Source organism: Mirounga leonina, unplaced genomic scaffold (genome assembly GCF_011800145.1).
Source record: "Mirounga leonina isolate KUSES-001 unplaced genomic scaffold, KU_Mleo_1.0 Mir_129, whole genome shotgun sequence".
NCBI classification, from domain to species: Eukaryota; Metazoa; Chordata; class Mammalia; order Carnivora; family Phocidae; genus Mirounga; species Mirounga leonina.
In genome coordinates, this window is record NW_023270323.1 from 23,750,574 (window position 1) to 23,765,100 (window position 14,527).

Consider the following 14,527-nt stretch of genomic DNA (forward strand, 5'->3'; position numbering starts at 1 on the left):
GTGGTTTGCTCCTTGGTAAGACCACAGACGACATCTCCATATTAGCTGCAGGAAAATGGACCATGCACGCCTAGACGCCAGTCGGTTGTGGAAGGCTCACTGCTTTTGAGTCCTGTTCAGGTGACTTAGTGACCACAGTGTGGCTTTACGGTGGCCCTGGCCATTTGTGTTTGTAGAATTTATGGCCCACAAAGACCTTTATATACCAACTGCCGTGGCCCTTCAGCCATCTCTGCTGACAAGTGTATAGTTTCACATCTTAAAACTGCACATGGGCAGTATTTTAATGAGTAGCTCACTTACATTTAAGTGTTCAGTCGCTCATATTTATTGCATCCTCTGCGTAATCTCGTTTAAACCTCTCACTAGACCTATGAGCTGAAGTATTACTCGCCTCCAGTTAACAGTTGAGGACACTGAGCCTAAGAGAAACCAAAGAATTTGTTCAGGGTCATGCGCTGACTTAACTTGGTACTTTCTGACAGTGTAGTTCCTTCCTTATCCATAGGTTGTACTGCTTTGTGGAAGGATTTGGGCCTGTGAGGTGTGTAATTTCTGAATACAGTAAGTTAACACTGGATATAATTTGATTTGCCTGTATGCTTGTAATCTGAGATGAAAATACTTTTGATAGCTTTGAGCTTTCCCCACCATCCCCCTCCCCTTTTTTTTCCCTCCCGAAGACCGAGAATTTAAGAGCCTTTTACAGAGATTTTTGAAACTACACTGGACGAAAAATTGGTTGGCTGGTTGCGGGTAGACAGAACGTCGTCATTCTTGTGGTAGTTTTCCTTTATAAGTCAGATCTTAAATTAGAAATCGGCAGCAAGATGTTCCATCTATTCTGAAGTGAATAAGAGCATAGGAGCATGGTCTTCAGTGTCAAAATGATCAAAATTGAATTCTTCCTTTGGCTTCTTGCTTGCAATGTGTCAGGCCTCCTAGGCCTGCTTTTTCATTTATAAACTAGGGATAATAACACCCACCTGCTGTGATTGCTGTGAGAATTAGAGATGGTATATTCTTTTTTAAAAAAAAATATTCATTTATTTATTTGACAGAGTGAGAGTGAGAGAACACAAGCAGGGGGAGCAGCAGAGGGAGAGGGAGAAGCAGGCTCCCCACTAAGCAGGGAGCCCATCGTGGGGCTCGATCCCAGGACCCTGGGATCATACCTGAGCTGACTCAGACACTTAACCAATTGAGCCACCTAGGTGCCGTAGAGATGGTATATTCTTGAACACAAAGCACAGTGCCCAGTATTTATCCTGCCAATAGATGGCCGGTGACCTGGTAGCTCCTTTGTCAGTTCTGCTAACTATTGTCCAGGGGTATGGTAGCCTGATGGGTTACTAAGTGCATCTTTTCCCTTGGTTATAATAATTCCCAACTGGAAAATTACATTCTGGGTTTAATTTCAGCAATGTGTCTTATGTGTACATTTTAGGAATGATTTATTATTTAGCATCAGAAAAGACAAAGCTGTATAGAAATATGCCTTCTTTATTTTGAATAAAAATGCGGAACATACTGTCTGACAGTGGAAAAATGGAACTGTCCCAGAGAATCTAGGATGCATGGTTTGCTGTAAGCATGAGGCCCTGGGTGTCCTCCTGGGTGTGGAGGAGCCTCCTTGCATTCTTCCTAAATTTTCTAGTTCTCTAGTCACTGAATCCAGGCATCAGTATATTGTCTAGACTTTGGTTGTGTGAATTTCCTTCAGTGGAGATGGGAAATCTCCTTCACTTGAAACAGTAAATGAATAGTTAGAGAAAAAGTTATAAGTGGGATTACTGGTGCAGGCAGATGCCCTTGGACCTCAGGTAGTATGTCTTTTTTTTTTTTTTTTTTTAGGTAGTATGTCTTGTAAGTTAGTGTATAACAGCATAGACAAAGCAAAGGTTCTCCGGTTACCTGCATTACTAACTTAATACATGTTAAACAGATCCTACTGACAAGAGACCTTGGCGTGTACAAAATCTTATATTAGATAGTATTGGAAATACCAACCTGAATGGGGGGGGTTTCTTGTCCTTAAGGAATTTATACTTAATTGGGGATAGGCTTTGTCAGTCCATACCCAAGAGCCTGATTCATCCCTTACTGTGGAAGCCTTCCCCTCCATCACTCTGCTCCTGCGACACTCAAGTTCATTCCCTAAAATTTTGAGTTCTTTCTATAAGCCAGAAGTTACTAAAAGTATTCCCCAGGGATTTGGCTGTAAGAGAGACTACATCTTTGCATCTGTGCTTATGCTGATGCCTAGTGTGGGTCTTTGACGATGGTCCAGAGAAACCACAAAGTGGGGATCATGCCGTTGCTGCGCGTCCCAGGGCTGGAGGCGGGCTTCACTTTACTATGTGATGTGACAGTCCTCACTCCTGCCTAGTAAATATTTACAGCAGTGTTATTTGATCTGTGCATTTAATAAAGAAGGGTATTTTGTTTAAATTCATTGGCCATTCTAAATGGCATAATGATAACAAACATGCACTCAAAGAATTTCCAAGTTGTAAAATGCCTTCATTTGTCTTCTGGTGCTTTATACACTGTGTGAAGTATTTAAAAAGCAGGAAAAGAATGAACATATTCTATAAGGTTACTTTAAGATCATAGGTTATAGTTCAGTTATGAGTCTTACACTTTCATTTATTGGATGACATCCATGTAATTGCTCTAGGGGAGACGTATTCATGGATCATAGAATTTTTTTCAGGGTACTTTGACATACTGTGGGACTAGTCTTAGGCTAGAATCATGAAGGTGGGGGACTTTTTAATTTCTGTTATCAGATTTTGCTTGTCTTCTTTTCTCATTCTTGTCCTCATGTTCTTTTCCAGGATCCACTGTCTTGCTTCCAAATCATTTTTAGTAAGGGATAAATGGTTTATTCAATGAGTTATCTTTCCCCAGCGTGTTTGCATTTTAGCAGACATAATACATTTGGCTAAATGAGGGGAATTAATTGTGAAATTGAGTTTAACCTGTAGCTGGCCACCGTGATATAAGGTGGACTCCAAATAGGCATTCATATTAAAATGAGTATCTGTCCCATGTACGGAATTTGGTGCAAAATGACAATGCCATTTGCTCTTAACTGACCAGCATCTGCATATTTAATTTATAGATTATGATTTCTATTTTTTTTTTTTTTTTTTTTACCTATTCTCCTCATTTTCTGAAAATGTTCTGTGATTTATGGGGCACAACTCAGTGGAACAGAATGAGTGTATGGGCTTTGGAATATGACTTGGATTCCTATCTGAGCTTCACAGTTACTTGATCTTGAGCACATACTTCCTGAATCTCAGTTTCCTCACCCATGAAATGTGATTGTTAGGTTTGTTAATGATGGAAAAATTATATATAAACTACAGCACCATAAACTACAATGTATAAAATTACAGGCCAACGGTAAATGCAACATAAAGTAGCTATTATAATTAGTATAAATTCTAGGATTTTTACAGGGAAAAAATTAAACAATAAAAAAAAATTTCTTCTACATAATAGCAACTTTGTTAAAAATTTGTAGCAGGTGTCAGTTATGTCAATAATATATGAATTGGGAGCATGTCTTGATGATAAGCAAACCAGATATCATTTATGGAAACTTACTATATTTATATCCTCAAACATATAAATGAGATACGAATATTCACATTGTAGTACATTTTTTTTTTTAAAGATTTTATTTATTTATTTGAGAGAGAGAGAATGAGAGACAGAGAGCATGAGAGGGAGGAGGGTCAGAGGGAGAAGCAGGCTCCCTGCCGAGCAGGGAGCGCGATGCGGGACTTGATCCCGGGACTCCAGGATCATGACCTGAGCCGAAGGCAGTCGCTTAACTAACTGAGCCACCCAGGCGCCCTGTAGTACATTTTTTAAAAAGAAAATGATTCATTGAACCCAGAGTTCCCTAAGTGTAGTTGAGAAATGATTTGAGTTCTCAAAATTTCATACCTAATGAGATGGTTCAGGAATATACTTATTATGCAAGTTGAGGTAGAGCCTTGTGAGGTGGGGCACTTTATGCCTAAGCTATGTCCTCCTGTGTTCTCTTGTCACACAGGGTTCTACAATTCTATTTTTCACCCCACAGATTTACCAATAAAGAGACAGAGTGAGTATGAGCTGGTGACTCCAGTCAGCACAAATTTTGAAGGACACTATCTCTCCCATATTCTTTCTGCAAATCACAAAAGGAGGTCACCGAGGGACGTGTCTTCCAACTCTGAGCAATTGTTCTTTAACATCACAGCATTTGGAAGAGATTTTCACCTGCGACTAAGGCCCAACACTCAGCTAGTAGCTCCTGGGGCTGTTGTGGAATGGCACGAGACCTCTCTGGTGCCTGAGAATGTAACTGACCCCATTAATGATCATCAAGCAGGAAATGCTTCAGAAAGAATCTGGAAAACAGAGCCTTTGCAGACTAACTGTGCTTATGTTGGTGACATCATGGACATTCCAGGAACCTCTGTTGCCATTAGCAACTGTGACGGTCTGGTAAGACTTATTCCCTTTTGTGTGTATGTGTTTGCAGGTGTGTGGGAGTGCAGCATGGCTCCAGCATGGTTTGGAAGGTAGAGGTGGAAAGGAAGCCTTACTCTTATATTTTAAGTTCAGGAAGGAGCTTGAGAAAGCACTTTATAGTCAAAGATGTGTGCTTTGGCTTCATTTTGCCACAAAGACAGCATTATTCCGAGAAGCAAAAGATACCTATTTTAGCATTTTTTGCTTACATTTTCACTTGTGTTACATTGGGGAGTTTTATTTCCTTATTTCTTTCAAAGCATCCTGGAAATTTTCTGAAGAAATGTAGATTCCTCCAAAATGATAGCATTTCACTTCTTATGTGGAAACTTTGGGTATCTTCTTAAAGTATTTTGAATGCATTCTTTCGCTTCCCCACAGAATGCTAAAATGGGAAATGAGCAGATCCTTTGTCAGAATTTGTTCAAATCACATTACTTTACAAATATGAGATGTAGTTATCTCTGCATCGTGGCTTTGAGTCAGGTTTTTCTTTATTTTCAACTAAAATACCCGTATATTGCTCTTCAGTTTTGTTGATGAGGCCAATAGTAACTGACCTTTCTCTACACACTCTGCCGATGTGAAATATTTTTGTTTCATTACTCCAGATGTTATTTGGAAAGTGTGTCAATGTTTATACCCCCTCCATCCACAGTTGACTTTGTTCAAAAAAGCAACCATTTTTCTTTCTAGGGTTGCCAGGCTGCTGTTTCTTGGGAGTTCAGAGCTATTCCCTTTGTTTTGCCACTCTTCTGGGAGTTCTCGAAATATTCCTTATGTTCCTGCTTATAATTATTCTACCTTAGCTGGTCCTCCAACAATACCATGAAGTTTTTGCTATTGTTCTCTCTATGCATAGGCCCAACCCAGAGGAGGTATGATACATATGTTTTACCAAATGCTGGTGAGGTCATTGTTTCGGGCTTTATTTTTGCAGTCTTGTCCTGCCTCTTGATGCTCTGTAGGGTTTTAAGAGCCAGTGCAGAAAACTGAGCAGAGGACATGTAGCAGGTCCAAGTGTTCAAGTGGGACTGCATTAGATTAGGATCTGTACATTTGCATTTGGTGCTAGACCGTATTCTGGGGTTTGAAGACATAAGGAATTGCTTGAATTCTCATTCTCTACAAAGGTGGAATAGATGTGAATTAATTAAGTCATTGAATAGGAAATAAAAAAGAAAGTACTTTCTAGAAGATGAAGTTCAAAGTATTCATTGAGAAAGTGTGATTCAGTAACTACTAAGATAGAAAAGAACACAAATCATACAAAAGGTACTATTTTGTAATACTTTTAAGTAAAATACATTGAATATAAAACTTAATTCAGTGTTATTTTTTAGTTTTATAGCATAAAAAATTATGTATGTTTACCTTCTCAGTTAAGATTTGAAATGTGGGATATTGGCTTGAAAATCAGTTTAAGGAAGGTAAAAGGCAAGGAACTGACTTTAATGCATCATCACAGTGATTTTTTTTTTTTTAAGATTTTATTTATTATTTATTTGAGACAGAGAGAATGAGAGAGAGAGAGAGAGCACATGAGAGGGGGGAGGGTCAGAGGGAGAAGCAGGCTCCCTGCCCAGCAGAGAGCCCGATGTGGGACTCGATCCCGGGACTCCAGGATCATGACCTGAGCCGAAGGCAGTCGCTTAACCAACTGAGCCACCCAGGCGCCCCATCACAGTGATTTTTATATCTGACTTAGCAACCAGTATTTTTCTTACCATATATGTCTAATTATTGAATCATAGATATGAGAAATCTGGGGCCATAACAAGTTGTTATAAAAAAGAAGAAAATAGATATAAAGTCTGAATGAATGTTAATTATTAGGCTTCTTTAATTTCTCATTTTTAAGACGGTGTTAGCATCATGTGTAAATTGATATTGAGTGTGTGTGTGTACTAAACAGACTGCACACTGAAAGTATTCATTTGTTCCAATCTTTGGTCCATTAATTAATTAATTAATTAAACAATATTTATAGGAGCTGGTGATGAACCAAGTGCTATTCTAGGCACTGTGAAATGGTGGAAGGAATAGTGGTTACCATCCTCATGCAGCTCAAAGATGTTATATTTGTCATGAAATTTAAATGTCAAAATATCTGGCATATGTATATATACATATATATGTTAGAATCACGTTTAACTTGAAAAATTGTAGTTAAGGGAAATATGTTCCGGAGATATGAATAGGACAGAGTTTTGAACCAGAGATAATTGGCCTAGGCCTTCAGCTAGATCCAGGAAAAGGGTGGGTCTGGCCTCTAGAGAAGGCAGTGCTGACTCTGTGGGTAGGCGGAATGAAGCCTTTTCTAGACTTTCCAGTTCACAGTAGCCATGTGCCAGGGAAAAGTGAAGATGATGGCAGAAAGAACAGCAAGCAGGGTTATGGGGAGCGAATCAACAAACCAGAGGGATAACAGCAGGACTACTTCATTAAATTGGGAACAAGTTCTTAGAATTGTAGAATTGCATTGGATGGGATAAGTCCTTAGCAGAGATGAAGCAGGAAGTTTAACTGAAGGGAATGTAAATAAACTTGGCTGATTTGCTGATTCCTAAACCCCTTTTCCCTTTAACTGGCTATATAGGGATCAGGCTTAACCTTCTTGGCCTCAGAAAGGGAAGCAGGGATACTGAGATAACATAGATGCCTGAGGATTAACCTGATGGGCTATCCAGCCATTGCCCGGGGAGACTCTGAGACTATAATCAAATCCAAGTAGGTCTAGTAGAAAGTACAGCCCCATTTGGCCTAAAGATACCAATGGAAAAATACCTGCCAGCAAGTATATAGTTAAGTCTCCTGATATGGAAGACAGTGTCACTGAAGCTTTACCTGGATGGGAAGTCGAATCCTTTTGGTTACATTGGTTTTCGATGGTATTCCCGTGATCTGACTTTCTCCATGTGTCCTTCGAAGCTGTTGCACATAAGAAACAGCCACAGGAACATAGATTTCACTAGGGTTGGGGGTTTCATAGTAAGGCTTTCTCCCGCGGTGAAACTCCTTACATCTCTTTCCTCTAATGGAAACTTGTGGCATGCTCTGTGAGTTTGAAATGGGCAGCACTCTCAGACAGAATTACTTTGTAGTAAGCAGAACTCTTTAATTAAATTTAAAAAACGAGTGGTACTCAAAGTGTGTCCACAGACTCAGGCTTGTGAAGAAATAAATACCGAAAGTGAGACTATATATAGAAACTCTTATACCAATTTGACAATTGTTGTATTTGTACCGGGTCGAATAATTTTTAAAAAATGGGGCTGGTGTTTTGTTTTATCATTTTTTAAAATAATTTATTTATTTTATTAGAGAGTGTGTGTGAGAGAATGCGCAAGCAGGGGGAGTGGCAGAGGGAGAGGGAGAAGCAGGCTCCCCGCTGAGCAGGGACCCTGATTCGGGACTCGATTTCAGGACCCTGAGATCATGGCCTGAGTTGAAACCAAGAGTCGGACAAGAGTCGGCTTAACCAACTGTGCCACCCAGGCACCCCTCTAGTAATTAATTTCTGTTGTGTTTTACAAAATAGTCCAAGACCAATTGGGAGAAAAGAAAACATTGTCTCCACCACAGATAGTTTGCCTGGGTGGCTCAGTCGTTAAGCGGCTGCCTTAGGCTCAGGTCATGATCCCGGGGTCCTGGGATCGAGCCCTGCGTTGGGCTCCCTGCTCAGTGGGAAGCCTGCTTCTCCTTCTCCCACTCCCCCTGCTTGTGTTCCTTCTCTCACTGTGTCTCTCTCTGTCAAATAAATAAATAAAATCTTTAAAAAAAGAAAAAAGAAAAGCAAGCAGCGACACTTAAGCTGTTTTTACCCCTCTGGATATCAGCTACTTGACTGAAATAGTAAGATAGAGTCTACCTATCCCAGGTAACTGTATGAAATGGTCAAAGGAAAGGTGCTTTAATAAAGGCTTGATTGAAGAGGACAGAAAGATGCCTCGAATGACATATCCAAAGCCAATGTCTAGAATGTGATTTAGACATTGATATGCATCATAACTAAAAAATTATTCTCTGGGTTTCTGAAATCAACATCAGAGTCTTCTGCACAAAGGAATTGACAGTGATTCTTACCCAGTGTGGCCAAGAATAATTTATCTGTTCTTGTCTAGTGTGACCTTTTCCTGTGCTTTGCAAGATGATCATTTATGAGTGACTGCTAATTCTTTACCACTTACAGCTTTATTCTTGCTCTAGTTTATCCTACCTGTAGGTAAGAACTACTAAGATGTTCAGTCATTGAATCGTCCCTGCTTTCTTTTTTTTTTTGAAGATTTTTATTTATTTATTTGACAGAGAGAGAACAAGTAGGCAGAGAGGCAGGCAGAGGGAGAGGGAGAAACAGGCTCCCTGCTGAGCAGGGAGCCTGATGCGGGTCTCCATCCCAGGACCCTGGGATCATGACCTGAGCTGAAGGCAGCCGCTTAACCAACTGAGCCACCCAGGCGCCCCTCGTCCCTGCTTTCTGATGGCATCCAATCTAGAACAAAGCCCAGCTTCTCTAGACCTCCACCCCCCCATCCAATTACCCAACTGAAGCTCAAGTCCTGTTAATAGGTTCTTTCTCACGCTCTTTTACTGAAATGCTCATGCTTCCCTCTGGTGTGCATTCTCCCTCCGTGCAACATGGAATAAACCCAGCTTGTCCACTGCAGATGTGCTGCTGGTGGTCTTTGGCTGGAGGGTGTCGACATGCTTTTCCTCTCTGCTTCAACATTTCTGAGATTTCACACACTTCTTAGTGGGAAGACACTTCTGGCTGAGAATCCCAGCTGAAAATAGATTTCTTTATTCCACAGAGCCCTGGCATTTACTCTGGAACACCATTAAATCTCCCCTACGAGCAGTGGGAGCTCACAATCATATTTTGTGGTCTATAAATGTGCCAAAATAAAGGGTTGTTTGGTTAGTAGGCTTTATTTCATGTATTTCATAACATAAGGACACTGAATTTCTCTAGACTTGCTGGAACAATATTGCTCTGTTAATTCCCCTGGATTAGCATCAGAGGGACCTGGTTGGGAGTGGAAGAGCTGACTGCTAATGGCTTTTCCTGGGTTATCCAGCTCAGTGATTTCCTTGTGGGCTGATTTTATGATCAAGGGAGTCTATCTAGGACACAAATTTTCAGCATTTTTTTAACATTTGGAATTCTTCCTTCAAATGAAATCACTAGGGGTTACCTACTAAAGTAATATGCGAAACGGATAAACTCAGGAAAGGCCTGCCTAAAACACAGGTGGGAGATGCTCTTTCTCTCTGTGTCTCTTCTTCCTGCCCTGTTCTCACTCTAGACCACTTTTAGTCTCCCGGAGGCGTCCAGCAGGGATCTTCACTGTTAGGGCAAGGGGTCTTGGAAGCTTGAGGTGAAGCATTTGGAAACCATAAATAGAGCCTCTTTTTTGAAATATCGGATAGTCACATCTGGTTAATATTGGAGGTATTTTATCTTCCTTAGATTTGGGGCATGGCCCAATGAAGTCTTGGAGGACAATTGCAAACCTATAAAGAAAACAGCCTTAGGACTCCTGCCTTGAGACTTTTGCTTTGGGATTTGGTCCCCTTAACAGCATATTCTTGCCATGCCTATTTCAGTAAGTCTAGCTGCAGAAGCAGTTTTTAAAAAGTCTGTCTAAAAAAGTATTATGAGCCAGTGTGCCCGGGATTAAGAACATTTGACCTATGATTGTAGATACAGCTCAATCTAGTAAAAGAAATGTTTGATACTAAAAATGGATACAAGTCTGTAGTTATTTATAGTGGATTTAGAAAAGAGGGTTTTTGAGGGCTGATCTTTAGATGTTGATATTCAAACATCTGCTTTTGTGAGAGGAGCCTGATTTGCTGAAGGCGCATCACGTCTCATGGAACACGTCTATGAAAGGTGTCACGCATTTTATTGACTGGACAGGGGGAGATTTGTCTATTTATGGTTTATATGCTAATTTCAGAGACATTAGACGGTTTGAGGAACAAAGGACTGAAACCTTGTTTTACCTCCAGGCACCTACACCAGGCTATTTTAGCAATGCAGGATTAGAAGGAGCTTAAAGCCCCTAAACCCTTTCATTTCCAGAAGTAGAAGGGAAAAAAAAAAAAAGCAGCAGGCACTGGCCCCTTTCAAAATGAAGAATGGATTCAAGTTCTCTAGTTCAATTAGTCTGGGAGAACCAGTACCATGGTGGACCTCATTTCTTCTTTCCTGAGATTTGGTTAAGCTGTGGCCCTTTGGGAGCTGTCACTGTTTACCTAGTTGTGTGTCTTCGAGGTTGGGTACATTTTCCGCTCTGCCCCCTTTCTCAAATATAAAGGCAGCCGGTATGTGCTTATCTGGGGGAAAGAGGCAAGGTTTGGCATAGTCCTTGATCATTTTCACATTTCGTATCTGATTTGCATAAGTCGAGAATCATACATATGTCAAGTCTTTACCATTTTTTTTGGCTCTATTTCTCTTGTGTGATTTAGTTAATCTTATACGAAGAATATCCAAGGACATGAGCTGGGAATAGAGTAGGAAGTGAAAGAAAAAAAACAAAAAAACCTGTCAGAAGTGTTTTTAAATTTTGCAAATATTTCTTCATAATAGTTTTTTTGTAGTTAATCTAAATTATTCATATTTATTTATGAATATCACCTGTACAGTATTTATTATTTGATTTATATCATTTTTGATGATGATTTGTTTCCATTATCTCCCATAACATTGGTATAGTAAAATTTTTAAAAATTAAGTTTAAAGATGAGTTAAAAATTGGGGAAAATGTAAATATGATGCTGCAAATCTTTCTTGGGACAGACATGGAAAAACAAAATAAAAGGGGCAGCAGAAGTACTTTTTCTTTCTGCTGTCAGCTTGGCAAGTAATGCTTCTTCTTCCCAGTGTCTTGACAACTATGACTTCTTTACTCCAGGACAGATTTTTCAAGATACTCAACACATGCTTTAAGAACTGTGAAAATAGTGCTGACCACATCTTAAAATACCTTCTTCTGAGTAAATCATCATAAAACATCATAAAACAAGAACAAGAGGACAGCTCGGTATTGATATGATGCCCTTGTGCATAATCAGGTTTTGAGGTCACAGAGTTCTAAACTGTAAGCAAAATCCAGCCTCAAAGTTTTTCACCTGTGAAAACCGTGTTCTTCTTTTGACTTAATCTTTGCTTCCAGGAGTACTGATCAAGTTAACAAAGCATTTTGAAGCAGTAGGCTATGTAAAGTGCTATACCGATGGCTGTGGTAAATACTGAAGGTAAGTCAGGCATAACCTTGGTTTTCCAAGGGCACTGGAAAGGAGATGCGCCGTAGCCGACCGGAAGTACAAGGCACACTGTTTTATATGTTGTAAGCCTAGACCGCATGAGATGTGAGAGCTCGGAGGGTGGAAAGATTGTTTCTGCCTGGAAGGATGGTGGAAGGCTTCCTGGAGGAAGCAATATTTGTGGTACAAGAGATTTGAAAAGGTAAACATTTATGTTAAAATAATCCCCAGTGACGGTGGGGATGGAGTGGGTGGGAGGAGGAGCCTCTGAAGAAAGTAGGAACCTTGTTGGAGGTCTGCGTATGCTGGCCCTAAGATTGAAGGGAGGACGCGGAAGTTGATTTCATGAACTTTGTAACATATATAACAAATACATAGGAGGGCCAGTGTTTATCTGAATATGATACAAAAGGGAGAGAAAGAAAGAAAAAGGAGCATAGATCAGTGACTGTCACTGATATTAATAGGACTGCACGGACATTCAGGATGGGAGGAGGGCTAGGATTCCTGTTCCTTAATGACATTGCTTTTCTTCATAGAAAAAAGTTTCTCTGGGGGCTCCTGGGTGGCTCAGTTGGTTAAGTGTCTGCCTTCTGCTCAGGTCATGATCCCAGGGTCCTGGGATCCAGTGCTGCATCAGGCTACCTACTCAGAGGGGAGCCTGCTTCTCCCTCTCCCTCTGCTGCTCCCCCGCTTGTGCTCTCTCTCTGTCAAATAAATAAATAAAATCGTTAAAAAAAAAAAAAGAAAAAAAAGTTTCTCTGAAGTCATGGGGCCTTTTCCTCTGGAGTTTAGGGAGGTTTTTTCATAGTAACTTTTTTCTAGAGTTTGTTTCCCAAATTTTATCTCAGAGGGTTATGAAATTTGACTTTGAAAAATCTGACTTTTTCCATCTAGGTTCTTCAACCTTTCAAGTTTGATCAGTGATTGTGCCATTTAGTAAACCTCCTGCTACGACTATTATTTCTTCCACCTGCAGTGTTTTCCTCACTTTCTTATTCTCAGTGCTTATATCTCTTCTTGCCATTCCCCAACGAGTATTACTAATGTCATTTAGTGATATTACTGATTTTTAGAGATTTTATTCATTTATTTGTTAGAGAGAGAGACAGAGTTTGCACACAAGTAGGGGGAACAACAGGCAGAGGGAGAAGCAGGCAGCCCGACGTGGGGCTCGATCCTAGGACCCTGGGATCATGACCTGAGCTGAAGGTAGACACTTAACTGACTGAACCACCCAGTCGTCCCTGAAACAAGGGACTTTAATCACTTGTTGTTTTTTTTTAAATAATTATTTTCAAAAAACTTGATTTTTAAGCAATGCTAGGCTACACTAAATGTATCAAGACATTATTATTAGTCTTTTTTTTTTTTAAGATTTATTTATTTATTTATTTGACAGAGAGAGACAGCGAGAGAGGGAACACAAGCAGGGGGAGCAGGAGAGGGAGAAGCAGGCTTCCCGCGGAACAAGGAACCTGATGCGGGGCTCCATCCCAGGACCCTGAGATCATGACCTGAGCCGAAGGCAGACGCTTAACGACTGAGCCACCCAGGCGCCCCCATTATTATTAGTCTTAATGTGGTTTGTGAGTCCTTTGATAAACAAGTTCAAATTTTCCATAATTGTAATTAATTTCTAAAAATTCTAGTTTATTGATCTTCAACAGGGATATATAGTTGTACTGAGGTCTAACTTTAGAGTAAGTGATGTTCAAATAAAAAAGGACATTATATATAGCCTGATAGGTTTTGAAAAGCATGATCTAGATTGTTATAGCCTATTCCTACAAAATATTTAGAAGATATTAAATTTTGAGGTTTGTGGTGAAAATAATCAATAAACACCAATGAAGAGGAACACCGGCTAAGCTATTTAGAGTTATAATACTTTGAAAGAGTTCAGTTTGGAAAAATGTAACTCCTATTGATGACATAAGTCTAAACTTCTGTAGAACGGTTGAGGGAAATGGCTCCTGGTGAGAGCAGGTAGAGCACTGGTGTAGAGTCAGACCTAACTCCAGTTCCGCCGCCTACCAGCCTGTGACCTTCAACAAGTGAGTTAACCTTTCGGAGGTCTCTTTCCTTCAGTAAAGTGGAGGTCAGGTCAAGACCTTGCCAAGACTGTTAGGGCATCTCTCACACAGCCTGGTGCCTAGGAAGTGTAGGATTTATTACTGCAGTCCTTTAACTTCTTTTTTTCAATTTAAAATGATTTGTCCTTCCTATTTTGTGATTAATAATAGTAATGATTAAGTTTGCAAAATAAGAAATACTGCAGCCTGTGACCTAATTTGTGGAAATTTCAGTCTTCTCTGAAGTGAATACCTCGGGGAAAATCCTGTAATGTTCACATCACCCTCTCCACCTGATGTAGGGCTCCTTTATCATTGGCTCCGAGGAATACTCTAACCTCTGCCCTCCTGAAGACTTCTAAGGATGGGAAACTCACTCTTCGCCATCTTATTTATATATAGCTCTGCCATATGTAGAAAGTTCTTTCTTAGGTTTTACTTAGAAATAGGAAGTGAAAATATCTTGTTCCACTTACTAGGTTCTTCAGAGTTGACAAAGATGTAGTAACCATTCATGATTGACCTCTTATCGTTATTATTATTGTAATACTTCCATTTTATGCGGTTGACCTCTCAGTCATTCATTGTACCTAACAGGCAGCAAACTACTTCAGGAAAATTTCCCTAGAATGGTGTGAGAT

General features: G+C 40.0%; 1 protein-coding gene across 2 annotated transcripts in view; it reads left to right on the forward strand.

The window, feature by feature from the left end:
• The window catches only part of ADAMTS3 (ADAM metallopeptidase with thrombospondin type 1 motif 3), a 251,245-nt gene that overhangs the window by 15,224 nt on the left and 221,494 nt on the right, over nt 1-14,527 (forward strand). For both annotated transcript variants that reach the window (XM_035004838.1, XM_035004839.1), the window contains exon 3: nt 4,103-4,509. In XM_035004838.1, the coding sequence (XP_034860729.1) occupies nt 4,103-4,509 (407 nt within the window). The remainder of the gene's footprint in view (nt 1-4,102; nt 4,510-14,527) is intronic.